The 26956-nt window shown below is 49.1% G+C and overlaps 1 protein-coding gene across 1 annotated transcript in view; it reads right to left on the bottom strand.

Moving 5' to 3' along the window:
- Positions 1–23858: 23858 nt before the first annotated feature.
- Positions 23859–26956, bottom strand: part of SSH3 (slingshot protein phosphatase 3) — a 207182-nt gene continuing 204084 nt past the window's right edge. The window contains exon 14 of the mRNA XM_085651623.1: positions 23859–26209. Within this exon, the coding sequence (XP_085507749.1) occupies positions 25388–26209 (822 nt within the window). The 3' untranslated portion in view covers positions 23859–25387. The remainder of the gene's footprint in view (positions 26210–26956) is intronic.

Raw genomic sequence — 26956 nt, 5'->3', positions numbered from 1 at the left:
AGACCAAGGTCCAATTTTGCTAAAGAAATGGGAAAGAAGGCAGACCACTGGGTCAAGACTAGGGTGACCAAGACTAAAACTGGGGGTGACCAAAAGAAAGGAGTTACAAAACCTTCCCCAAGGGATAGTGGGTGAACACCCTTAGGATAAAAGTAGAGTCTTCTAAAGACTAACCCCGGGCATAGTGGGCGTAGCGGAGCTACGCGGAGCTCCACGGAGTTGCCAACAAACTCCCTGGACCTCCGCTACGCTACCCGCCTCCACCCCACCATATTAACAATTTATTCTACACGACTTAAAATTAAATTAAAACCATTTACCTGGCATGCCGCGTCCCCAGGCTGGCCTCCTCCTCTTCCTCACGGTCTGGGTAATACACATGTCTTGCGAGAAATGCACATGAGTGGGCTCGCGCACATGAGCAGTTTTCTCAAAGAATTACCCAGAAGGCGAGGAGGAGGGCAGCCCGGGGACACCGTATGTCAGGAAAGTGGTTTTAATTTAATTTTAAGTAATGTAGAATTAATTGTTAATATAAGGGGGTGGAGGCGGGGGCTGGCCAACTCCGCTCCTCGTGTGCAGAGATTTGCCTTCTCTGCGGAGAAGGCAAATCTCCGCACACTCCGCGGGCGGAGCGGAGGTCTCCGCCCGGGGTTACCAAGGACTCCCAAAAAAAACTGCACAGGAGGGCGGGTCCAGAACTCTTCACAATCCAACAATGGGTACAAGGGTAAAAACTCTCCAGGTGGGATCAACAGATTATCGTTTCAGTAAGCAGTCCATCCAGCCAGACAGCCATTTGCTTTCATGACTGTATGAGCCATATAGCTAATTGGATGACAGACAATTGTTTGAAGCTGAATTTATCCAAGACTGACATTTTGGTGCTGGGAAACAACCCTTCATTCTGGACTGATAGCTGGTCCAACTTGGTTCCTTACCCAAACCAGTGCTCAAAGCCGAAAATGTAGGAGTTATCTTTGACACCAAGGTGTCCTTTGAAGCGCAAATCAACTCGGTCACCTTGGCTTGCTTTTTTATCTTGAAAATTGAGGAAGATTCTTCCAGCAATACCTATGAACCTGTAAACTGTGGCATCGGTGCCGATATCCTCAAGCTTGGACTTGTGCAATGCTCTTTTCCAGTGCTCCCAAGCGAAGCATTCAAAAGTTACAGACTGCTCAGAGTGCAGCAGCAGGACTACGAGGTATCTTTAAATTCGACTCGGTCTCCACAACTTTACTCCATCTTCACTGGCTGCCGGCAGCCAAGAGGATCCAATTTAAATCCCTCTGCATTGCCTTTAAATCACTTAACTTGGGGCCAATGCAACTGGAGAAATTTTTTAAGCCATATATACCTGCAGGATCCCTTAGATCTGCCAAACATGGAAACATAATTGTTCCTAGAGTTAGCACGGCAAGATGGGGTGGCAAGAGTTTCATGGCCACAACAATCAAGCTGTGGAACTCCTTGCCAAACTCGCAAAAAAAAAAAAAAGAAAGAGTCCAGCTTGTTAAAATTTAGGAAGGGCCTAAAAACCTGGCTGTATAAGGCATAACTCTCACGCTAAGTCAGTCTTGATCTGTATGTGTTAAGGGCAGCGCCTAGACACCCTAGGGTATTAGTCGCGCTTCATAATTTCTCCATCAACAGTGTGCCCAGAGCAAATCAGGGTTCACACTGAAGCTATTGTAGTCTTTGAGGGTGGGGTAGATTTGGCTCCTCTTGCTGTCTGGCCCCTTATATGAAAAAATACTGGCAGCAACCCTTGATTAATAGGACTAGGGTAGAAGTCCTGAGGGATGCAGCTGCCAGTGTCACCATACTGACGGGGAGACTGGTTTCTCCGGGACATTATTTGATTGGACCAACATACTGAGTCACCTTTGCTGATAATGTAACTAAGGTTCATCCCATGGCTATGGTATCCTTAGAAAGGGGAGGGGTTACTGGCCTGAAACAGGTAGAGTTCTCTTCAGCAATCCCAGCTGAAAGTCTGCTAGGAAATGATCTGGAGACCACAGCACGGGCTGTGGTAGAACTGAAAACCCATGCAGCCATGCTGGAAATCCGAGTTCATGTGCGTGAAAACAAGAGCACAGAGGAGAGCAAAGGGAGAAAAAGAACTGTTGGAGCCTGGAATAATGGCCCAGCCTTCCAAGAGGAAAGGTAAGACGACGGGGGCCAGCTTCTGAACAGCCGAAAGCTCAGGGCTCCTCTCCTCAGGGAGAGGACCTGTCCCCTCCAGAGGGAACTGAGCCTATCGAACTTGAACCTTATCAGGTTGAGCTCTTGGGCCCAGTGGGACCCTCTAGGGAAGAGCTGTGTCAAGGACAGAGGACCTGTCCAACTCTTGAAATCCTCTAACAGCAAGCTGCTGTACAAGAAAAGGGAGTTGCCAGTGGTTCCCACAGGGACTCCTTTACACTGAGGCCAGAGACCCCAAACCTCATACCACTACGAGAGGGGTAATGCCTTAGCAGTTTAGAGAATTACTGCTTACATTGGCCCATGATATTCCACAGGCTAGGCATCTTGGCCAAACATGTCCCAGAAAGTGAAGGAGTTTTGCAGCTACTGTGTCACCTGTCAGGCCAGTGGCAAGACAGGTGGCCACCCAAAGGCCCCTTAATCCCACTACCAGTGGTTGGGGTTGCCTTTGAAATAGTAGGGGTCGTCATAGTGGGTCCACTTGAACCTCCCACAGCATGAGGGAACACATTCATACTGATAGTAGTGGATCATGCCACTAGCTACCCTGAAGCAATTCCCCTTGGGACTACTACAGCTCCTGCAGTTGCCAAGGCCCTACTGGGTGTCTTCACCAGGGTAGGGTTTACTAACAAGGTGGTTTCAGACAGAAGTGCAAACTTCATGTCTAATTACCTGAGACACATATGGAATGACTGTGGAGAGAGCTATAAATTCACGACACCTTTTCACCCACACGCCAATGACCTCGTTTAGAGTTTCAATAAGACATTTAAAGGCATGATCATGGGACTCCCTAAAAACTTCAAAAGGAGATGTGATGTCCTCTTACCATGCTTACTTTTCACCTACAGAGAGGTACCTCAGAAGGGAGAAGGACGTTCCTCCTTTGAACCTCTGTTTGGCCACCCTGTTAGGGGACCACCCTGTCTTGTGAAGGAGGGTTGGGAGAAGCCTCTCTAAGACCCTAAACGGGATATTGTGGCCACCTACTTGGCTGACCTGGGCACTAGCAAGACCCCTAAGAGAGTGATCCATGTGACCCGCCTAAACTTTTCCATGACGGAGCTGATGTAACCGTGCTGATGGTGACTGATGAGGATCAGGAGACAGAGAGTGAACCTCTCTCTGACCTCCTCACGTACAGTCCAAAAGATGGGTCAGTGGATGGAGTTGTCTACTCCGATACCCTCACTGACCGACAGCAAACTGACTGCAAGCAAGTCTTGCAGCAGTATGCTGAGCTCTTCTCCTTAACCCCTGGACAGACACACTGGCGTACCCATGATGTGGACGCTGGAGACAGCTTGCTAGTCAAAATAAAGATCTATCGACAGTCTGATCAAGTTAAGGAGAGTATCAAAGCTGAAGTAAGCAAGCTGCTGGAGTTAGGGGTTCTGGAACCCTCAGAGTCCCAGGGCCAGCCCAGTGGTTCTAGTCCCCAAGCCTCACCGACAGGTTAGAGAGAATTGAGGTTGTGTGTGGACTACAGAGGTCTCAATACTGTCACCAAGACAGATGATAGACCCTATTCCCAGGGATAATAAGCTGTTTGACAAATTGGAAGCAGCTTCATTTCTCAGTGCTTTTGACTTAACTGCAGGGTACTGGCAGATTGGCATGGGGTCGGGTGCCGAAGAAAAGACAGCATTCTCCACACCTGATGGGCATAATCAGTTCACTGTTCTGCCCTTTGGCTTAAAGAATGACCCTGCCACCTTCCAAAGGTTGGTGAACCAAGTCCTTGCTAGATTGAAGGCCTTTAGTGTAGCATATCTTGGAATTACGGTCTTTAGCTCCACCTGGCAGGATCACCTGATCCACCTGGGGAAGGTTTTGCAGGCCCTGCAAGCAGCAGGCCTCACCATCAAGGAATACAAAAGGCAGTTAGGGCTGGGTACTGTTTTGTACTTGGGCCACCGTATAGGTGGAGGCCAAGTGCAACCCTTACAACCCAAGATCCAAACAATTCTGGACCGAGAGGCTCCAACAACCCAGACCCAAAACAGGGCATTCTTTGGCTTGACTGGGTACTACAGGAGGCTTGTGAAGGGATATGGGTCCATTGTGGCTCCCCTCACAGAACTCACCGCCAACAAAATGCCAGCGAAAATAAACTGGACAGTTCGCTGTCAAAAGGCTTTTGAAACCCTGAAAGAGGCAATGTGCTCAGCCCCAATTCTCAAAGCTCCAGATTACTCCAAGCAGTTCATTGTGCAGACTGATGCCTCTGGGAACGGAGCAGTCCCATCCCAAACGAATGATGTTGGCAAAGACCAGCCTGGTGCTTTCATAAGCAGAAGGCTTCTCTCCAGGGAGCAGCATTGAAGTGCCATTGAGAGGAAGGCCTTTGCTGTGGTTTGGTCCCTGAAGAAGCTGAGACCATACTTGTTTGGTACTCACTTCACAGTTCAAACCAACCAAAGACCTCTTAAATTGCTAATGCAGATGAAAGGCGAGAACCCAAAAACCTTTGAGGTGATCCATCTCGCTACAGGGAATGGACTTTACAGTGGAACATAGACCTGGGACTGCCCATGCCAATGCAGATGGACTTTCCAGGTTCGTCTACTTAGACAATGAAGACTCTATTGGGAAAGGATAGTCTCAACCTCTTTCTATTTGAGTACCCATTTTGGCATGGGGTGTGCACTGGGTTCCTGCTAACCAGGTTCCCAGTGCCTGTGTTGTTTCCCAAAACTGAACCTTTAATTCCACAACTGGCACACCTCTGGCTCACATATAAGCCCCTTGTAAAATGTAACAGTGGTTATGTTATGTTATGTTATTGGTGATTTACAACACGCACGGCTACTCTGAAGTGTTCCGGCGCGACCCAGCAAAAGAGAACAGTGAAGAAGGAGAACAGGCTTAATGAAATAGGAAAGTTTTAAGTTTTTTCCTGAACTGAGCGGTGTTTTGAAGGCTCCGGGGGAAGGGAGTTCCATTACTTAGCCGCCAGATAAGACAATGAGCTGCCACCCTTTCTTTTCAGATGAATTTTGGGTTCAGAAGCCAGGCACGAGTTCAAGGAAAGCAAGTGTCTGCCCGGAACATAGAACGAAAAACGTTTCTTCAGGTACATAGGGCCGTATTCGTATAGTGCCGCATGGGCCGTCACTACAGCCTTGAACAAGACCCTAGCTTTTAACGGCAACCAATGCAAATTACGGAGATGTTGCCTCACGCTAGTATGTTTGGGTAGGTCCAGCAGCAACCGCACAGCAGCATTCTGCACCACCTGCAATTTATCCATTAGGTAGCCAGGGAGACCTACATTTAATGCATTGGCATAATCAAGACGGGAGGTGACCAAGGCCCTGATTACTGTTTCTTTGGTGGCAAGAGGCAACAGGGGCAGAAATTTTCTGAGCATCTTCAAAATGCCGAAACAGGTACCTGTCAATTTGCTAATTTGATTATTAAAACTACGTTTTTCGTCAAACCAGATCCCCAGGTTCTTCACAGGTAGACCTGAAGGGGATGGTCGTGGAGCATCAGCGGGCCAACAGTCATGAAGAAACAGAGAAGGAAAATCCCCCAAAAACAGTATCTCTGTTTTATCTTCATTTCATTTCTGCTGGGCCGAAGTAAACCAGTTGAACACCGCAGACAGGCAGGATCTAACGTGGCCCGTACTGGACTCGTGCTTTTTCCAGGTGAACAAAAGCTGGGTATTATCAGCATATGCTACTACTTTAGCGCCAAAGTCCTCAGCTAGCTGGAAAAGAGGGGTCATATAAAGATTAAATAACGGCGGACTCAGTATGGATCTCTGAAGGACCCCTGTTTGAACAGCTTGGGTGGTAGATGGAAAAGGAGGGATCCACACTTGCTGGGTTCTACCGTCAAGGAAGGACTTTAGCCATTCCCATGCAGCACAGATGATACCAAGCCTCTGCAATCGGGACAGGAGGAGAGCATGGGGGACAGTATCATAGGCAGCAGATAGGTCCAAAAGGACCAAAATTGCCCTGCCCCCAGCATCTAACGATTCCCGGATGGCCTCTGAGATTTCCACCAAGGCAGACTCAGTGCTGTAAGAAGCATGGAAACCAGATTTAGAAGTGTGCAACAAGCAGTGTTGTTCAATATAGGCGGTAAGTTGTTTGTTCACAAGTTTCTCACAGTCTTTGGCCACGCCTGGCAGCAGAGAGATAGGCCGATGGCTGGAGGGAATATGAGGATCAAGCATCGGCTTTTTTATAAGAGGGACCAGCATGGCCAGCTTCCTTGCAGGAGGGACCGAGGCCGACCCTAAAGATGTGTTAATCAGCTGGTGTACCAGAGGATTAATGACTTGAGCTGTGCGGGCCATAATTATTGCAGGACACGGTTCAAGAGGGGAACCAGACTTTAAAGCTGTCAGGGCAGCCAGAGACTCCTCAAGGGCTATGGTTGAAAAGGAGGAGAAAGTAGTTTCAGTGTCAAAAGCGGAATAGAAATCCGCAGGGAGTTGCATGGTCTGAGCTGCTGGTGTATCAAAGAGCAGTTGAAGTGATCTAACTTTAGTCATAAAGAAGTCAGAAAGCTCTTCGCACCAGATAAGAGAGATTGTATGTACATTGTTCAAAGCTTTAGGAGAAACATAACTTTTTACAATGTTAAAAACTGCCTTGGCATTATTGCCCGACATGGCGATACGGTCCGAATAATATCTTTTCGCAGCAGTAATTGCGCATAGTAGATTTTTTGGGCTTTTTTCAATTCCATCTTACCAAATTAATTGTAGTTCTGTCTCCATCTTCTTTCAAGCCTTTTGCACTGCTGTTTCTGGGATTTAAGCAAAGGCGTAAACCAGGGGTTGGACAGTGGCATATTAAGGCGTCGAGGTCTGACCTGAGGCGAAAGATCACAAACCACCTTCTTGATCCAGTCATTAAACTGCCCCAGAGCCAAGTCCAAATCTTCTGGGAGGTGTGGCAAACAATTGGCTAGCGCGGTGCACAGAGCTACGGGATCGATCTTATGAGGAGCCCTATGGGTAGTAGCACAGCGAGGCCTAGACGAAGGAGGACCTTTGGCAATATTCCAGGAAAAGGAAATTAAATAGTGATCAGACCAAGTGACAGGCAGCGGAGGGTTCACCAACAGAGGCAGGCTGGAGCAAACTACGTCAAGCGTATGGCCACCACTATGAGTCGGAGAAGAAACATATTGAACAAGTTTGGCGGAGTGCAACAAGGCTAGAAAGTTGCGCGTATCAATCCCATCAAGGTTGTCCATGTGGATATTACAGTCCCCAAGGAGCAAAAAATGGGAGTAACGCAGAGCCCTGGGTAAAATCCAAGTGTCCAACAACTTAGGGAAAGGGCCTAAAAGGCCAAGGGGCGGTACAGCACAATCCCAGCCAAACAGTAATGGGGGGAGACTTTTATGCAAAAGTCCAGAGCTTCCACTTCAGGAGAGTCCAAAAGTTCAGAAAAAAGACAGTCCCATTCCTCTTTGACAACATCTGCCACACCTCCCCCCGCCCATTTTTCTGATCGGCATGGGCGATTTTGAAGCCGGTAGGGATGGCCAATTCAATGACTGGACAGGAGGACTGCGTGAGCCAAGTTTCTGTCAAAAAGAGAATATCTAGAGATGCATCAGTAAGCAGCTCAAAGATGTCCTGACAATGTTTAGGCATCGAACGAGCATTGATAAGAGCTGCCTTGATAGTGGCCAGCGCCTTACCGGCCCAATGCTGTTCAGCAGAAGGAATAGGGGACAGTTTAAGCAATTTAAAGCCAAGTGGTACCAAGGGCCTTGTGACCAGAGAGGATCACTAAGGGCTGCAGCATGTACTGTGCCACCCCGAGACACCCCTCACCAAACACAAGCATACTGTCACTGCAGTCTCCATGTTTCTATGCAGAGAAAAGTGACCTGGCACACATTCCTGTGTGCCAGGCCTACGAGCACTGCTAGAGGCACAGGTAAGTCTCCCTTACAGCCTTAAGGCAAGGAGCACTATACCTCATGTGAGAGCGTAACTGCATTAGCAGATATGCCCCTATAGTGTCTAAGTCTATTCTTAGACATTATAAGTGCACAGTGAGGCCATACTGAGTACATGGGCCGGTAGTTTGTCTCTAGGCGTTCCACAGCTCCATGGTGTCTTCACCGAATTCCAAGATGTTTGGTACCAAATATGTCAGATTAACAAGCCCACACTGATGCCAGAGTTGCATTTATTAACAAATACACTCAGTGAGCACCTCAGAGGTGCCCCCTGAAAACCTACCAACCCAATTGTGTGTGCCTGACTGGTCTGCACCAGCCTGCCTTCTCTAGACATGTTTCTCACCCCTTGAGGTGGGAGCTTTTTGCTCTCGTGGGTGAGAAACAAAGCCTGCTCTGGGTGGAGGTGATTCACACCTACCCGCCTGCAGGAACAGCATTGAAAGGCGGTGAGCCTCAAAAGCTTCCTGTCATTTGTCATGCTGACCAGGCCTCTCCAGCTAGTGGGATGCCCACCTCCTGGACCAAGCCCAACTTTTGGCAGCAAGGTTGGTGTGAAAATAATAAGCAGGAGAGGTGTGTCTCCTCTCAACCAGGGCCAGAGCTAAGGTGCCCTGAGGAGAAGTGACCACCTCCTTTCCAAATCCTCCAAATTGTTTTAGAGGATTCTAGCCAATAGGGTTAGGGGTATCTACTCTCCCCAGAGAGAATTGACATACAAAGTGTTCAGGCACCCTAAAGGTAATTAGCCCATTGGCTACTACCTTCTAACCCCTGTAACGCCGCTAAATTCTAAATTGAGTACTTAGGGGCACCCCGAACCTTAATCCTCAGATTACCAATGACCCATAAAGAAGAGGACAAAGAGCTGTGAGGCAGCGAAGGCTGAAGACATCAACTGACTTGGCCCCAGGCCTACCGGTCTGTCTGCGGCACTCAAAGACCCTGCTAGAAAAGAGCATTGTCCCGCAGTCCTGAGACCTCCAGAGGCCTGGGAAAACTGCCTGCTTTCTAAAGACTCCTAATCCCCCATGGACAGCAGACCTGTCTAGAAGAAAAACAACTTTAAAAACAAAGTGCTCTGCCTGCGGAACCGCAAAACCGACCATCTCTGCACCCGACGCCCCCGGCCAGAGTTCAGTTAAACCCCGGTCCAGCAAAGGTTACCCAGCAATTTAGAGCAAGATTCCACCTTGGGCTGAACCCAGGAGGACTCCACATCGATGCCTGCAGCCTCTGCACAAAGTCCCCACAAAGGCAACGTGCATCGGTAATGATTATGCTACTTACCAGTATGCATCTGTTCTTGGCATGTAGGGCTGCTGACATTCATATCTGTGCATAGATCGCCGCCTAGTGTTGGGTCCGGATGATTGCACATTGTTGTCCTGGAAGAGTCTTCGAAGTTTCACGAGATAGGTGGCTCCTCCCCTGGACTACAGTGCGCATGGGCATCCTCTCCATCCTTAGATTGTTTTTCGCCATTGTGGCAGTGATGGAGTAGATATAGTAAGTGATGACCATGCTATACAGAAAATACTGAGTGCTGCAGCCGCGACAGGCGCCGGGGAGGAGGGTGGGAGATATGAATGTCAGCAGCCCTACATGCCAAGAACAGATGCATACTGGTAAGTAGCATAATCAGTTCGAGGCATGTGGGCTGCTGAATTCATATCTGTGCATAGAATATATAGCAGTACCTCCCCTAGCGGCGGCTACCTGTGCCAGCTGCAGCAGTCTGGAAAAGAGTTTTGAGAACAGCCTGTCCTACAGCTGCTTGCTGTTTTGAGTGTACATCTACGCAGTAGTGTTGGTAAATGTATGTATAGTGGACCATGTGGCTGCTCTACAAATTTCGTGTAAAGGGATGTTTCCTAGGAAAGCCATGGATGTCCCTAACTTTCGTGTTGAGTGGGCTCGTGGGGGAACTGTTAATGTGCGTTTAGCTTTGTGATAGCAAATCTGAATGCATTTAACGATCCATCTGGCTATTCCTGCTTTGGAAATAGCGTTGCCTTTGTGTTGTGGAGAGAAGGCAACGAAGAGTTGTTTAGTTTTTCTAAAATCCTTTGTCCTGTCAATATAGTACATGAGAGCCCGCTTTACATCTAGTGTATGGAGCATTCTTTCCGTGACATTTTGCGGATTTTGGAAGAAAACGGGCAGTTCGATAGTTTGATTAATGTGGAACTGTGATATGACTTTGGGCATGAACTTGGGGTTGGTGCGTAGGACAACCCTGTTTGCGTGGACCTGAATGAATGGCTCCTGAATGGTTAGTGCCTGGAGTTCACTAACTCTCCTTAAGGAAGTGATGGCCACCAGGAAAGCCACTTTCCAGGTGAGGAATTGAATCTCACATGAATGGAGAGGTTCAAAGGGTGGACCCATCAGTCTGGTGAGGACCAAGTTGAGGTTCCACACTGGTGCTGGTGGGTGTCTTGGGGGAATTACTCGTTTGAGTCCCTCCAAGAAAGCTTTGATGGCAGGTACCTTGAATAAGGAGAGGTGCTGCCTGTTTTGGAGGTAGGCTGCTATCGCGGTCAAATGGATGCGTATTGAGTTGTACGCCAGATTACAGCGGTATAGGTGTAAGAGGTAGCATATGATGTTTTGAATAGATGCGTCCAGTGGGTTAATGTCATTGTTGTTGCAGTAAATGACAAACCTTTTCCATTTGGCCGCATAGCAGGCTCTAGTAGTGGGTCTCCTGGCTTCTTTGATGATAGTCATACAGTCAGGTGGTAAGTTTAGGTAGCCAAATTCTAAGACCTCAGGAGCCAGATCGCCAGGTTCAGTTGCTGGGGATCTGGGTGTTGAATTTCGCCATGGTTCTGCGTTAAAAACGCTGGTTTTATCCGCAGTCGTTGATGAGGCACCACGGAAAGTTCCAGAAAGGTGGTGTACCACGGCTGGCGTGCCCACGTGGGAGCAACTAGGATCAGGGTCAGTGAGCGTTGCCTTAGTTTGCGCGCCACCAGCGGTATTAATGGTGCTGGGGGAAAAGCGTACGCAAATCTGCCGGACCAGTTCATCCATATCGCATTGCCCTGCGACTGTGGGAACCTGGCGGCAAAGCTTTGGCATTTTGCGTTTTCTTTTGTGGCGAATAGGTCCATCTCTGGATGACCCCACCGCTGGAAGTACGGTTGGAGAACTGATGGGTGTAGCTCCCACTCGTGCATCTGGTGGCTGTGTCTGCTGAGCAGATCCGCCATCTGGTTGTCCTTGCCCGGGAGGTGTTCTGCCATGAGGAATATGTTCCTTTGAATGGCCCACTTCCACATGATCTGAGCCAGATGAGACAACTGTGGAGAGTGTGTTCCTCCCTGCTTCTGTATGTAGTACATGGCAGTCATGTTGTCTGTCCGGATCAACACGACTTTGTTGCACAAGTGTACTTTGAATGCCTTCATGGCTAGGAAGATTGCCATCAGTTCCAGAAGGTTGATGTGCATCTTCTTTTGTTGTGTTGTCCATAGTCCCTGCACTGTGTAACTGAGTACATGAGCTCCCCATCCCTGGAGAGACGCGTCTGCTGTTAGTATGATTTGTGGAACAGGCTCTTGGAACGGTCGGCCCTTGCAAAGGTTTTGTGGACTCCACCAATGGAGAGAGTTGTATGCCCGACCGCTCAACAACACTAGGTCTTTTAGTTGCCCGTGAGCCCGATTCCATTGACGTGCTAAGCACTCCTGAAGCGGGCGCATATGTAGTCTCGCGTGTGGGACTATGAAGATGCAGGAGGCCATCATGCCTATCAACTGCATGAACACTCGCGCAGGAAGGGAGTGTTGAGGTTGGAATTTTGAGATCAGCAGTCGCATGCTGTTGATTCTCACTAAAGTTGGCTGAGCTGTGGCAGCCAGAGTGTTGATCGTTGCGCCCAAGTACTGTTGTACGTGCGCAGGTTGGAGACTTGATTTTGGGTAATTTAGTGAGAATCCCAGATCATGAAGAAGGTGAATGGTGTGGGACATGTGTGTGGCACATTGTTGTGCAGACTTGGCCTGAACTAGCCAGTCGTCCAGATAAGGGAAGACGTGAATGTTTTGTCTTCGCAGATGCGCGGCCACTGTTGCCAGGCACTTGGTAAATACTCTGGGTGCTGTTGTTACTCCGAAGGGGAGAACTTTGAACGGATAGTGATTCCCTTGAATAGTGAATCTGAGGTATTTCCTGTGTGAAGGGTGTATGGGTATGTGGAAGTATGCATCCTTCAGGTCTAGCGTAGCTAGGAAATCCCCCTGACTGAGTAGTGGGAGAACCTGCTGGAGGGTGAGCATATGGAAATGCTCCGACAGAATATATAGGTTTAGGGGTCGCAGGTCTAGAATAGGTCTGAGCGAGCGTCCTTTTTGGGGATTAAGAAGTACAGAGAGTACACCCCTGCGCCCTGCTGGTGGATGGGCACTACTTCTATTGCCCCTTTTGCGAGCATAGCAAGCACTTTCTGCTGTAGTAAACCTAAGTGTTCGGCTGACATAGGACGGTGCTTTGGTGGTATGTTGGGTGGAGTGGAAGTTAGTTCTAGACAGTACCCGTGCTGGATGATGTCCCTGACCCACCTGTCCGTGGTGATGTTCTTCCACGCGGACAGGAACAGCTGGAGTCGTCCCCCGACAGGTGTTATGTGGTCGGGGGATAAGGAGAGGGCGTCACTGTTTGTTCTTTGGAGAGGACCTGGTGTTGCCATAGCCACGTCCCCTGCCCTTGGTGCTGGATCCACGATATCCACCCCTGTTGTTTTTGTCATAGGTGCTTTGTGCGCCACTTTTAGCATACTGCTGTTGTGACCCCTGACCCCTTGTTGTACCCCTATTTCCGGTGCGACGAAAGGAGCCACTACGAAATTGCTGCGTTTGCCGAGCCCCCATTGATTTCGCAGTGTCAGTGTCTTTCTTTATCTTTTCTAGGGTAGTGTCAACGTCTGGGCCAAATAAGAATTCTGTGTTAACTGGTAAGTTCAGAATATTGTTTTGGATCTCGGGTTTGAAGCCTGAGATGCGTAACCAGGCATGGCGTCGCAGCATGATGCTTGTGTTTATTGCCCTAGCCGCTGTGTCAGCTGCGTCAAGGGCGCATTTTAATGGATGCATTAGTGAGGAGTTGTCCTTCTCTAATGAGGAGTTCTGCTGACTCTTTATACTCATCTGGTAGATGTTGGAGCAGTGACTCCAGCGTGTCGTAATGTGACCTGTCATAACGTGCCAGGAGTGCCTGTGTATTGGCAATGCGCATGATGTTCGCTGCTTGCGCTGCAATGCGTTTGCCCGATGTTTCCAGCACTTTTGACTCTATGTCTGGGGGAGGAGCATCACCAGTCGTTTGTGAGTGGGCTCTCTTGCGAGCATTGGCAACCACCATGGAGTCTAATGGCAACTGACCCCTAATGTATTTAGGGTCACCGGGTGCAGGCTTGTATTTCTTTTCAATCCTGGGATTTAACACTCGGGCTCTGGTGGTGTCCTTGAAAATGTCTTTGGCAGGTTTTAGAACCCCTTTTAACATGGGCAGAGTTTTGACAGTTCTTTCTGAAGATGCGAAAGTGTCAAGCAGGAAGTCTTCCTCAATGGCGTCAGAATGGAGCTCCACCCCATGATGAGCAGCAGCCCGTTCGATGAGGGCATTAAATGCAGCCGTGTCCTCTGTAGGAGACGTTTTTACGTTATAGAGTTGCACATCTTGAGTATGTGGCGCGACACTTTGGTCTGTGGGATCATCCCACGCCTGATCCGGGTCTTGTAGTTGTTCATCGGGATCTACGTCCCCAGGGTAGATGGTATCCTCCCCGCCATAGTCCTGTATTGAATTGTATTCAGAAGGGGTAGGAGAAGAGGACTGCGGATCTGAATGGAAGGGTTGGAAGTGCTCTTGTAGCACTGGTTCCTGTTCCGCTGGCAGCTTGCGTTTAAGAGGAATTTTGTATGGCTCCTCTTCCCTGACTGGCGTTATTTTGCGCTTGTGGAGCATTAACCTGCCAGTATCTGCATCGATAAATTGTGGCCCCGAAGAGTCTTGTTCTGTAAGGTCAGAGGTGGTGGACTGTGTGTGGAGGACACGTGTCCGAATTTGAAATAGTTTCGGTGCCGATGTCGGTGGCAGCCCAAACGTAATGTTGGTGGGCTCCGAGCGCACTCTACAGGGTGAGGTTGTGTCGGTACCCGCGATAGAGTGGAGGGTTGCCCGGTCACGGATGCGTTGTAAAGATGCAGAGACCTGCTGCACAGTGAACGCAGATGGTGGTTTGATGGGCACCTTGGTAGTAGACGTCGAGGCCGGCCCCGACTTTTTTGTCGGAAGGGGGTCACTGGTCTGAAGGGATGTATCGACAGTCGACGTAGTCGAGGACTTAGTCGGCATCGGTGCTTTAGGCGTCGAGGTAGCCGGGGCGGCCATTTTGACTGCGGAGGTTACGGCCTTCGATGTCGGCGCCGAAGGTCTCGGTGCCTTGTGGTGCCCGAGGGCGTGCTTTTTCCGTGTGTCGACCGCATCCGCTGCGGTGAGCTCGGCGCCGAAGTCTCTTTGTACACGGTCGGAGGCGACGACGGTTTTCGGCGTCGGGGCAGTGGATGGTTTCGACGCCTTCGATCCGACCACCACCAGTTTCACTTTCGTTTTTGAAGGGACTGGAGCGATGGATGGTTTTGGGTTTAATAACCCGGTCGTCTTCGGTAATAGTGGCTCTTGCAGAGTGTTCGAGGCCGGACCGGAAGGTGGGGCCGAGGAACCATGTATTTGATCTTGGGTAAGGCCCGAAGGCGATCCCTCGACCGGAGCCTGATGACGACGTTCAGTTTCGGCCTCCGTTTCGACGGATTGGCCTAGCTCTTCGGGAGAGCTGTCTTCTTCGGCCCCGTAGGCCTCGTCGAAGTCTCCTACCTCATCGACGGTTTCATCACGTCGAAAGATCACTTCATCGTCGTCCGATCGGGAATCATGCTCTGAAGCGGGGCTAGAGACTACTTCTTCCACGCTCTCGGCGTCCTCGTCCTCGGTGCTGAATATGTTGGTGGGAGCAGGCGCTGCTTGCTGCGCCTCAAGCCGCGCTGCCCGTCGATTCCGCAGAGTCTTCTTAGATCGGAACCGTGCACAGGCCATGCATTTCGATTCATCGTGATCCGGCGAGAGACATTTATTACAGACTGGGTGGACGTCGATATGAGGGTACTTCGCGTGGCATAACGGACACCTCTTGAATGGAGTCCTCGATTCCATCGTCGATCGAGCTTCGAAGTTTGGACCAATCCGGTCTGAAAGTTGGAAGAGGGTGTGGAGCACTAAAGCTAGTAGTCTACACCGAACGGTAACTGTACCGACAAAAACTAAAGGCCTTTTGGCCTAAAACTAAGTATTCCTAAGTTGAGCTAAGATAGTCACATCCGAACCCAATGGCGGGAAAAAACAATCTAAGGATGGAGAGGATGCCCATGCGCACTGTAGTCCAGGGGAGGAGCCACCTATCTCGTGATACTTCGAAGACTCTTCCAGGACAACAATGTGCAATCATCCGGACCCAACACTAGGCGGCGATCTATGCACAGATATGAATTCAGCAGCCCACATGCCTCGAACGCTGATTTCCAACGACAAAGGACACCCCTGCACCCAGAGCCCCTGGGTTTGGGGAGATCAACCAACACTGTCCTGATGCCCCAGCACATCTCAACTTACCTGTGCAGCTGCAGGTTTCTGTCGTCCAGCCTCTTGGCCTGAGCCTGCAGCCTTTTTCCAACTTCGAGATTTCACCATTTGTTTGCTTTGGGCACCCAGCGCGGCTTCACCGGGCTGCCCGTGCCGCTGCAGTTTTGTCACTTACCTAAACCCTGTCTGGTACTAATTCTTCATCTAAAAGCTCAATATCATAAATATTTACCTGCATATTGCAGATTGCGGTGTATTGTACAGCTATGTCTGCTCTCGGATCTCAACTTCTTCCAGCGGTCACAAAATCTTACTTGTTTCAGTACCGTACAGTTAGATACTCATATGTTCAGTACCCCGAGGCTCACGAAGCCCGGTTTGAACTGACTCAAACTATGTACATATAGGATCTGTGCAAGTCACACTTGTTAAAGCATAGTGTGTTGGTGTGTAGAGAGATATTTTGTGTTGGGATCGCAGACTTTGTGCATAGATAATTAAAAAGAGAAATATCCAAGAGGGTTATGGTGTGTAGCATGATAGGTAAGCAACCATTTTTCATAATGCATCGAGAATTAAGAGGTACTCAATTAAGGAGAGCACATGCTGGGGTAATAGGTTCCGGTTATATGGTGTTGATCTTAAATCTCACAACAGCATGTAGAACAGCTCTAAATGGAGCCCGTCAGTTTCTAGGCGCCCTGGCGAGGACGGCCAACGGTAATCAAAGCAAGAAATGACCAGAGCCTCTACTGCTAATCTCAAGGATTCTACAGAGTGTGTATGTTCTGAAGTTGAAAGTTTGCAGATTTAGCCAGAGCTATAAAATACACTTTGATGTCAACCTGTCCATCGAGGAGGAAACCAATGGGATTGGTAATGTGGAAGCTGTGAATTGATGGCAGCATTCCATTGGGTTTTAAGCCAAATGCGGCTACAGTTAGCTTTTGTGAAAGAGTGAAATTAATTCAGTCTTAGAAGAATTACATTTTAAGTATGCCCAATCTATCCGTTTATGAATGGCGATAAAAGCTGCTCTGATGGCAAAGATTGTAGAAATATCCAGTTTATGATAAACATTGGTGCCATCAGCCTACTCATGAAAGGATATGCGGACATCTTTATTAAGGTCTTCAAGTTTTGAGGGTAAGATCGGGCACCACTTGGGAGCCCTGTGGTACACCACAAGGAAGGAATATGCTACTACAGATCTACACACTTGTGCATAGATCGCCATCTGGTGATGGGCCCGGATGTTTGCAGTTGTTTTTCCTCTTGGAAAGTCTTTGGAAGTCACGAGGTCGGTGACTCCTCCTTTGGATCGTATTGCGCATGGGCTTCGGCTCCATCCTCAGATTTTTTTTCGCCAGCAGGGAACGATGGAGCGTAGTAATAACAGTGAAGAGGCCCATGTGTGTAGTATCTAAATAAGATAAACTGGAACAGATAAAGGTAGCCGGGGAGGCGGGTGGGCGTGTGTAGATCTGCAGCTCTACATGCCAAGAACAGATGCATACTGGTAAGTAGCATATTCCGCTCGAGGCATATGAGCTGCAGATTACACACTTGTGCATAGATTATATAGCAGTACCCATCCTTAGCGGCGGCCACCCGTATCGGTTGCAGTGGTTTGAAATATTGTTTTAAGTACAGCCTGGCCCACACCAGCTTGTTGCTTAGTTTGCACATCTACACAATAGTGTTTAGTGAAAGTGTGCGGTGTTGACCATGTAGCTGCTTTGCAGATATCATCTAATGGGATGTTTCCTAGAAAAACCATTGAAGCCCCTATTTAACGTGTAGAATGGGCTTTAGGGGGAACGGATAGCGTTTGTTTTGCTTTGTGGTAGCAAATCTGAATGCATTTGACAATCCACCTAGCTATCCCCGACTTGGAGATGGGGTTGCCCTTGTGTGATGGAGAGAAAGAGACAAACAGTTGTTTGGTCTTACGGAAAGGTTGTGTTCTCTCGATGTAGTAGAGTATGGCTCGTTTGACATCTAGTGTGTGGAGAGCTCTTTCTGCAATGGTCTGTGGTTGCGAGTAGAATACTGGTAGTTCTACAGATTGGTTTAGGTGAAAGGAGAAATGACTTTAGGGAGGAATTTTGGGTTGGTACGGAGAACAACTTTGTTATGGTGCATTTGTAGAAAAGGTTCTTGAATGGTAAATGCTTGTATCTCACTGACCCTTCTGAGGGAAGTGATGGCTACGAGAAAAGCGTCTTTCCACGTTAAAAATTGGAGTTCACATTTGTGTAGTGGTTCGAAGGGAGGCCCCAATAGTCTGGTGAGAACGATATTTAGGTTCCACACAGGTGAGGGTGGCACTCTGGGGGGGATTATTCCTTTAAGGCCTTCCATGAAGGCTTTAATGGCAGGTACTCTAAAGAGTGATAGATGTTGCCTGTTTTGTAGGTAAGCTGCTATGGCTGCGAGGTGCAGGCGAATGGACGTATAGGCTAGATTGCACCTTTGTAGGTGGAGTAAATAGCCTATGATGTGTTGAATGGAGACGTCTAGGGGATTGATGGTGTTGTTGAGACAATAGACAACAAAACGTTTCCACTTGGCGGCGTAACACTCTCTAGTGGTGGGTCGCCTAGCTTCCTTGATGACGTTCATACAGTCAGGGGGAAGATTTAGATAACCGAATTCTAGGATTTCAGGAGCCAGATCGCAAGGTTGAGCTGAGCTGGGTCCGGGTTTTTGATGTCTCCATGGTTCTGGGTTAAGAGGTGTGGAGAGAGGCGTAATTTTTGGTGTGGTACTACAGATAGTTCCAGCAGTGTGGTGTACCACGGTTGTCTGGCCCAAGTTGGAGCTACTAGGATTAGTGTGAGGGAGTGTTGCTGTAGTTTGCGCACCACTAGTGGAATGAGTGGGAGAGGCGAAAAAGCGTATGCAAATCTGCCTGACCAGTTCATCCATATCGCATTTCCTTTGGACAATGGGTGTGGATATCTGGTGGCGAAGCTTGGGCATTTGGTGTTTGTGGGTGGCAAAGAGGTCTATCTGTGGATGCCCCCACATTCGAAAGTACGGGTGTAGAACTTGTGGGTGAAGTTCCCACTCGTGGATTTGTTGTGTTTGTCTGCTGAGCAGATCTGCCATAGTGTTTTGGACTTCTGGGACATGTTGAGCTAGGAGAAAGATTTCCTGGGGTATGGCCCATCTCCATATGCTCTGTGCTAGCTGAGAGAGCTGTGGAGAGTGTGTGCCGCCTTGTTTTTTAATATAGTACATGGCTGTCATGTCTGTGCGGATTAGGACTGCTTTGCCTGAAATCTGTGTTTGAAAAGATTTTGGGGCTAAGAAGATTGCTAGTAATTCCAGATGGTTGATATGGAGTAACTTCTGTTGTGGTGTCCATGTGCCCTGCACGCTGAGATGTAATAGATGAGCTCCCCAGCCGGAGAGCGATGCGTCTGTTAGTACTATCTGGGGAACCGGGTCCAGGAACGGTCGACCTTTGGAAAGGTTTGTGGTGGTCCACCACTGCAGAGAGCGATGGGTACGACCGTCTACCAACCCCAGATCTGTTAATTGACCTTGGGCCTGGTTCCATTGCCGAGCTAAACACTCTTGGAGAGGACGCATCTGGAGTCTTGCGTGAGGTACTATGAAGATGCAAGAGGCCATCAACCCTATTAGTTGCTGGAAGGGAGTGTTGTGCCATGAATTTTGCGCGTAGAGCCTGAATGCTTGTAATCCTGGCAGGATTGGGGTAGGCTAGCGCTTTTGAGGTGTCTATGGTGGCACCGAGGTATTGTTTTATGTGGGATGGTTGTAGATGGGACTTTGCGTGGTTTACTGTGAAGACCAGTTGGTGAAGTAGCTGGATAGTGGCATACGTGTGTTGTACACACTGGCTGTATGAACTGGCTTTTATTAGCCACTCGTCTAGATATGGGAAGACATGGATGTGTTGTCTCCTGAGGTGTGCTGCTACTACTGCTAGGCACTTGGTGAATACTCGTGGTGCTGTTGTGACTCCGAACGGGAGTACTTTGAATTGGTAGTGTTGGCCGTCCACTACAAATCTGAGGAACTTCCTGTGAGCGGTGTGCACTGGAATGTGGAAATAAGCGTCTTTTAGGTCTAAAGTGGTCAGGAAGTCGTTTTGGGAAAGCAGTGGAAGTACCTGCTGAAGCGTTACCATGTGAAAACGGTCTGAGTGTATGTATTTGTTCAGGGGCCGGAGACCTAGGATGGGCAGCAGAGTATCGTCCCTTTTTGGTATGAGAAAGTATAGGGAGTAGACCCCCATATTTCTTTGGTTGGTAGGAACGGGTTCTATCGCCCTTTTCTGTAGGAGGGAGATTACCTCCTGCTTTAGTAGTGTTAGATGTTGTTGTGACATTGGGCGCTGCCTGGGTGGAATGTTGGGGGGGGGGGGGGGGGGGGGGGGGGTAGATATTAGTTCCATGCAGTAGCCTGACCGAATTATTTGTGTTACCCATTGGTCTGAGGGGATGGTAGCCCAGACAGGGAGGAAATTTTGGAGTCTGCCCCCGACCGGACTGGGATGGTCTGGGGGGAGTGGAGGGAAGTCATTGGGTAGGTGCGGTGGCAGAGCAGGCGGTGTTTGTCTTGCCACTGCCTTTGTTATTGTTGCCCCTGTAGCCGCCTCTTTTGTAGCCCCTTGTAAAGGTGGAATGGGTAGGGGCCTTATATGAAGTGGAAGCGGTGTCGGAGGAGTAGCCTCTGGATGTGCTCCGAAAGGAAGAGCGGCGAAAGGAGCGCCTGGGAGGGTGTGATTGTAAAGCTCCCATGGATTTTGCCGTGTCTGTGTCCTTCTTCATCTTTACTAGGGCCTCATCCACTTTTGGGCCAAACAGATGTTCCTGGTCAAAGGGATGTTTGAGGATGGAGGCTTGTACCTCCGGTTTAAAACCAGAGATCCTTAGCCAGGCATGGCGACGGAGGAGGACACTAGTATTGATGGCCCTGGAGGCTGTGGCTGCTGCATCTAGGGCACAACGTATGGAGGTATTAGTAATGGTTTTGCCCTCCTGAATTAGCTTGTTGGCCCTAGGTTTGTATTTATCAGGGAGATGTTGCATTATGGCTTCTAATTGGTCATAATGGGCCCTGTCATACCTGGCTAGTAGCGCTTGTGTATTAGCGATACGCCATATGTTGGCAGCTTGGGATGCAGTACGCTTGCCTGATGCGTCCAAGAGTTTAGACTCTTTGTCAGGTGGTGGTGCTTCGCCTGACGCTTGGGAGTTGGCCCTTTTACGTGCTGTGGACACTACCAGAGAATCTAGTGGTGCTGGCCCTCCGATGTAGGAGGGATCTGTAGGAGCGGATTTATATTTCTTTTCAACGCGCGGGTTAATGACCCTGGCTCTGACTGGGTCTTTAAAGACTTCTGGCGCATGTTTTATAACTCCCTTGAGCATAGGCAATATGGAGGTAGGCCTATGTGTGGTGTCAAACGTATCTAGGAGGAAATCCTCCTCCACGGGTCGGTATGGAGATCTACCCTGTGATAGTGTGCCGCCCTTTGTAGTAGATGGTTGAACCCCAGTGAGTCTTCTGGTGGGGAAGGTCTGGAAGGGTAGAGATCATCCTGTGGGACGTTAGGGATATTGTAATCGTCACATGGGTCTGGGGAGCCTGTGGGAGTGGGGTCTCCTGTATGTAAATCTTGTGGCACGTCTCCTATGTCATCATATGGGTCCCCCTGATCATCATCATCCGGAGAGGGTGTTGAGGTGGGGGCGGAGACTGTGGAGGAGGGGAAGGTGGAGGGGGCGGTGGAGGTGCTGAAGGTACTCTGAAAGGAGAGGTAGCAGAGTCCTTCCTCTTTGGAGGTGGAGGCGGAGCAGGTTTTTCCAGCGGTCTCTTTTTGATGGAGAGCATCAAATGTCCGGTTTTAGGATCCTTGGTTAGTGTTTTTTGTAATGGATCCGGTGTAAAGAGTTCTGGTGAGGTTGGGTGGTCCGTCGGCGCCGAACCCGTTGTTTGGAAATATGCTTGGAAAAGTCTGATTGATTGGTCGGCGCAAAGATGGATTTCGGTTCAGAACTGTCGGTGCCGGTGGCCTTGTGTGCTTTTGTCGGTGCCGAAGGAGGTGTGGCACGAGGAGCTAGAGCTGGTTCTCAACACCGAGTGTTTCGGTGAGGGGCTCGGTGTCAAAGCAGAGGCCATTTTCTTTTTCAGTGTCGAAGAGTGTTTATCGGCACCGATGGTGGGCTGGCTCGAGCCCGAGCCGCCGGAAGGCTTAATCGGCTTCTTTACCGGGCCCGAAGGTGCGGTGTGGTAAGCAGTGTCTTTGGTCTTGCTTAGGCCCGAAGGCGTGACCGAAGCCTTTTTCGGTGCCGGTGTGGGGGGAGGGGGGGGGGGGCGGGGGGTAGATTAGTATTCACGACCCTCTGAATCGTCGGCTTCGGAGGCGCTGATGAGTCCCTCGTCGGTGTGGTGTTCTTCTGGAGCATCGACGCCTTCCCCGAAGAGGTCGTCCGGAATCGTCGTCGACCAGTGTGCCATGGTTCTTCTGGCCCTTCAGTCTCAAATGGTTTTCTTGGACCGGAAGGACTTACACGCCGGACAATCTCGAGCCGCGTGTTCAGGGGAGAGGCAGAGATTACATACTTGGTGGAGATCGGTGTGGGGGAATTTGGACCCACATCGAGGGCACTTCTTGAAGGGAGTCCTTTCCATTAGCCAGGACCGGAGCTTGGGTAGGCCCGAAGGCCGTCGTCGACGACCGGAATCAAAGGTTCTTGCCGATGAGAGCCGTGTCGAGTGGGGAGATCGCGATCGAAAACAATACCGCGAGTTGGGGTGAGGATTGCGCGTCGATCGTCGAACTGGAAGCTGTTCGGAACCGGAGCGCGAAGATCACATCCGAGCCCGATGAAAGAAAAAAAACAATCTGAGGATGGAGCCGAAGCCCATGGGCAATACGATCCAAAGGAGGAGTCACCGACCGCGTGACTTCCAAAGACTTTCCAAGAGGAAAAACAACTGCAAACATCCAGGCCCAACACCAGATGGCGATCTATGCACAAGTGTGTAATCTGCAGCTCATATGCCTCGAACATATACTTTCAGATACATAAGGACAAGAATTTGACAAGAGCCATAAAAGTCAAGAAACCATATAAAAGTATTTACTAAAAATAATCATATGCAGAATTAAAAAATATTAAGGACTTCAATGCCACTCAAGAGATGCACACAAGCGAAAGTAAGTCACATTTCTTGGGGGCAAAGATTGAGAGGGAACCAGATCAGCTGAGGTTAAATACAGAAACTTTCAATAAAGATGCTTCAAATGGAATGCTAGTGACAATCTACTTGGACTTGGGTTTGATTTAAGTGGTGTCTATCAAACTCTGTTCTTCTGGGTACAGCTGATTGGGGAAGCTCCTAACCAGTAGAGGCTAAGGGCAAGAGGATTTACGCCAAATTGACCAGAAACTCTACAAGAACTTGGCAACTGAGAAGACAACACAGGGGCTAGTATCAGCCATGAAGATTCTCAAAGCAACTCGGAACTGGCGAACTCCTGGTGAATTCTGTTTCTCTCTGTTCTTCGGAGATGACTAGCTTGTTGATAAGGTAGTCTGGTCTACTGGTTTGTAAGGCTTCATATGTGATGAGTAAGCAACAGACCTGAGCGGAAGCCAGTGCAGATCTCGCTGCGAGAGTTTGGTGAGCATATTTTAGTGGCTACTGATTGGGTGGCCAGCAGTGTGGAAGGCAGCCTTGTGAGAGGTAAAGGTGGAGTCTGGACCACCATGAAGCAGGGTATTCCTTCCATCAGTGCGAGAAAACAGTAGCTTGAACAAAACAGTGAATGCTGATAGGAGGGAAGAGAGGTCTAAACTTTCGAGAGGCTCAGAAAGTGCTTTCAGGGTTCCTTGGTTACCTGAACAAGCAAGTCCACTGTAAGACACTTATCAGATGTGTACATCTCTCCACAGCCCCAGTGTATACCTTCCTTTGGAATTCAAGAATCTCTCACCACGGCCAAGCAAGCCTTTCTCAGTCAAAGTAATTCCAGCGTGCTGACTTTGAGCGATAAATAGACAACGCAGAATACTTAATGTGTTTATTTGCAGCAAGAATAGGCCATAAATATAAAAACAACTCTATATAACGGAAGCAGGAGAACATTCGAAAGCATCAGCATTGCTTGAATACAGGTGTGGTCTTATAAAATGAAAGTCCAGCAGCTGTGATTAAAATATCCTTTCCCAAGGCTTTGCCCATCCAAGCAGGTTTCTGAAATGTGCTTACACAGTGGCCCTGATGCAACCCCTTCAGCCCAAGGACCAGACACAAAGCTCCATTCCCTCCCCCCCCCACACCCCCCACCACACACGTCTAAAAATCTGCAAAGATTGCAAACCGCAGCTGGTAAGAAAGCAAATGTGCAAAGTAATTTTGGGATAAAACGTATGAAATGCATGCCCTGGTCCTTGGTGTATTTTTAGAAAGTCTTTTGTGGCCTCTGCACATCTCACTCAGAGCCCATATCAGTCGTCTGCTAGCCTTGGGTCATGCACTGAGTGACAGAGACTTACCCGACAGATGTGATCTCTGCTCCTTGACAGTGCTTAATAAAAACACAATTCACAGTTAAAAATGTATTTGAGTGCTACTGGTTGATAAAAAATGAAAATGGAAAGAAAGAGATGGAAAGAAAAGAGGCATGACTGGATAAAGTGTAGGAGGAATAGGTGGTCTGGGTGGTTAGAAAAATGAGCAGGTAAAGGAGTGAAGTGTGTATGTAATGTGTGCAGGCAGTGGGAGACGAGGAGTCAAGAGAACACAGAGAAGAAGCAGAGAATAAAAGGGCAGGTGAGAAGTGGTGCAGAAAGTGTGCTGGAGTGCCAGCAGAAATGGCGAGGAAGATAACAGGATTGTGTTTGGGAAAGGTGAATGCGAAATTTGGACATTAAACATGGGGAAGGGGGAGATGTGAGGGATAGAGAAGAAGGGATAAAAGCAGAAAATGTGAAAGGAAAAGAAAAGATTAAGAAATTACAAAGAAAGAAGGAAGAAAAAGGAGAATGTGTGAGAAGCAGAGAGAAGAACTGGATAACTGGGAAAATAGGGAAGGATGAAAAAGTGTAACGAGAGAAAAAATCTGGAAGAGAGGCATGGAAAAAAGGAGGAAGAAAGGAAAAGAAGAAAAAGATATGCAAAATATAGAATTGGTGAGTGGGACTGAGGCAGGCACAAGAGAAGACAGGGAAGCACCAGATTGGGGGGGGGGGGGGGGGGGGGGGGGAAGGGGGGTATGAAGATGGGAAAGATATCAGAAAGTGGAAGAAGCGCAACAGAAATAAAGGGGACAAGGGGGTGGAATGCGATTTTTAGAAAGCTTCCAAGCAATTATAGCTACAGGAGGACCCAGCCAGCATGAAAGAAGGAAAAAAAAATCCCAGCCCGGAATGTGTGCGATTTGCCTCAACCTGGCGACCCAAATGTCTGACCTTATCGCACCCCTGAGGTATCACCACCATCTGTGCGGTCATCTGAAGATGGATTGAAAGCAGTTTTTGATCCAGAAGCACAGGGCTCTAGTCTGTATTTCAAAGGGCCTTTTGTGGCCCGCCTCTCAACTGGCTCCATTTTCATGGCCAACCTTGTTGCCGTTGGAGCTTTTGGTGGGTGAAATCTCCTCTACCTCAACATTTTCCCAGCGCACCATTTTCCTGGGGCCTGATGTAGATCTCTCTAGCTTAGACATGGCAGGATCCCTCTCCCTACTGTCCAGGAGATGGTCAGGGGGTTCTGGGATGCTGGAACCGGTCTCTTGGCTATTGGAGACCTCAACAGCCAGCTTTGGGTGAAATGGATCTGGTAAAGTTGTGCCCTGCGGCACCGATGGCAAAGCCTCTTCCACCGACTCAGAATTGGACCTCTCCTCTTGCTGCAATCTTTGTGAGCTCTCAAAGGCCTTGGTCTGTCGCGACACCAGGGCTGCCTTCTTGAGCTCTGCCACAGACTGCAAGTGCTTCAATTGTGGTCTTGACCCTGGCAGTACGTCGTCAGCTGTTGCTCCGGCACCCCCACAGTTCTGCCAGTCCGTTGGGCCGATGCCCTGAGGGTTCTGTCGCAGCCGGTCCAGGACTCGTGCCTGCTTGCGCACTTTCCCAACCTGGGGCTGATAGGAGACCTGTTTCAGAAGCTTCTTGTCCCCAAGTTTGTGTCGTGGCAATGCCTTGCCACCCAAATGGTGGCGGTGTGGGTGGGTACCAGGCTCCTTGTCAGTCAAGGCCCTGGTCTGCCTAGGCAGGCGTTTCTTCCCTCTGGGCTTTGCGGGTATGGTCTTTGGCACACCCTCACTCTTCTCTTCTAAGTTGATTGGTGGTACAGGCGCATCAGCGAACGGGGGCTGCTCTCCAATGGGGTTTTCACTTGGCAGGGATTCAAACACCTGGAGAGAAAGACATTTAAACGTCTGTTCAAATTTAACTGGACCTCATCTTGAACTACCCCCCCCCCCCACCTCCAACATCTTAGAGCCACAGTTTTTGTATCACAATCTTTCTCACCTTTAACCCCTAACCTCTATTATTACACCGCCTACACACAGCTGCCAATGCGCCTCACTGCTCCCCTAAAGTAGCACTTTTGTGAACTTAAATGCAGCCATCAATGCACCCCCGCTCTGAACACCCAGTTTACCTGCCCTCAGATCTGTCCCTGCAGCTCAAACCTGGGCCACGGCTCTGCTGCTCATATTGTACAGAGGCCTACACACAGCCCTTCCAGTGCAGCTCGGCCCGGCAGTAGCTCCTGCCAGTACAGTATAGGGAACCACACAGCGGTGGTAATCTTTTAGTGCAGCTCTGTCTACTGAGCTGACACTCAAGGGACAGTGGCCCCTCCATGAATCCAGAGCTACGGCGCTGATTTAGAGCTCGGCGGATGGGATACTCAGTCACAAACGCGACAAATAACCTATTTGCATTATTACAAGTGGCAGAGGATATAATGTACTTGTAGTATGGCCGATGGGATATACGTCACATTTGTGATGCAATAACCCATCTGACAACCATTAAATCTAAGATTGATAGGCAGAAAGATGCAGTTCTGGGGTGAAGAACTACCACAAATAAAAAATTGGGCGCCTTCAAAGACAACAGATAAGGAAGGGCAAGCTACACACAGCAGATGC

Source organism: Triturus cristatus, chromosome 4_1, assembly GCF_964204655.1.
Source record: "Triturus cristatus chromosome 4_1, aTriCri1.1, whole genome shotgun sequence".
Lineage (NCBI taxonomy): Eukaryota > Metazoa > Chordata > Amphibia > Caudata > Salamandridae > Triturus > Triturus cristatus.
Note: the sequence above shows the minus strand (reverse complement) of the source record. Positions and strands in the feature narration are given on the sequence as shown.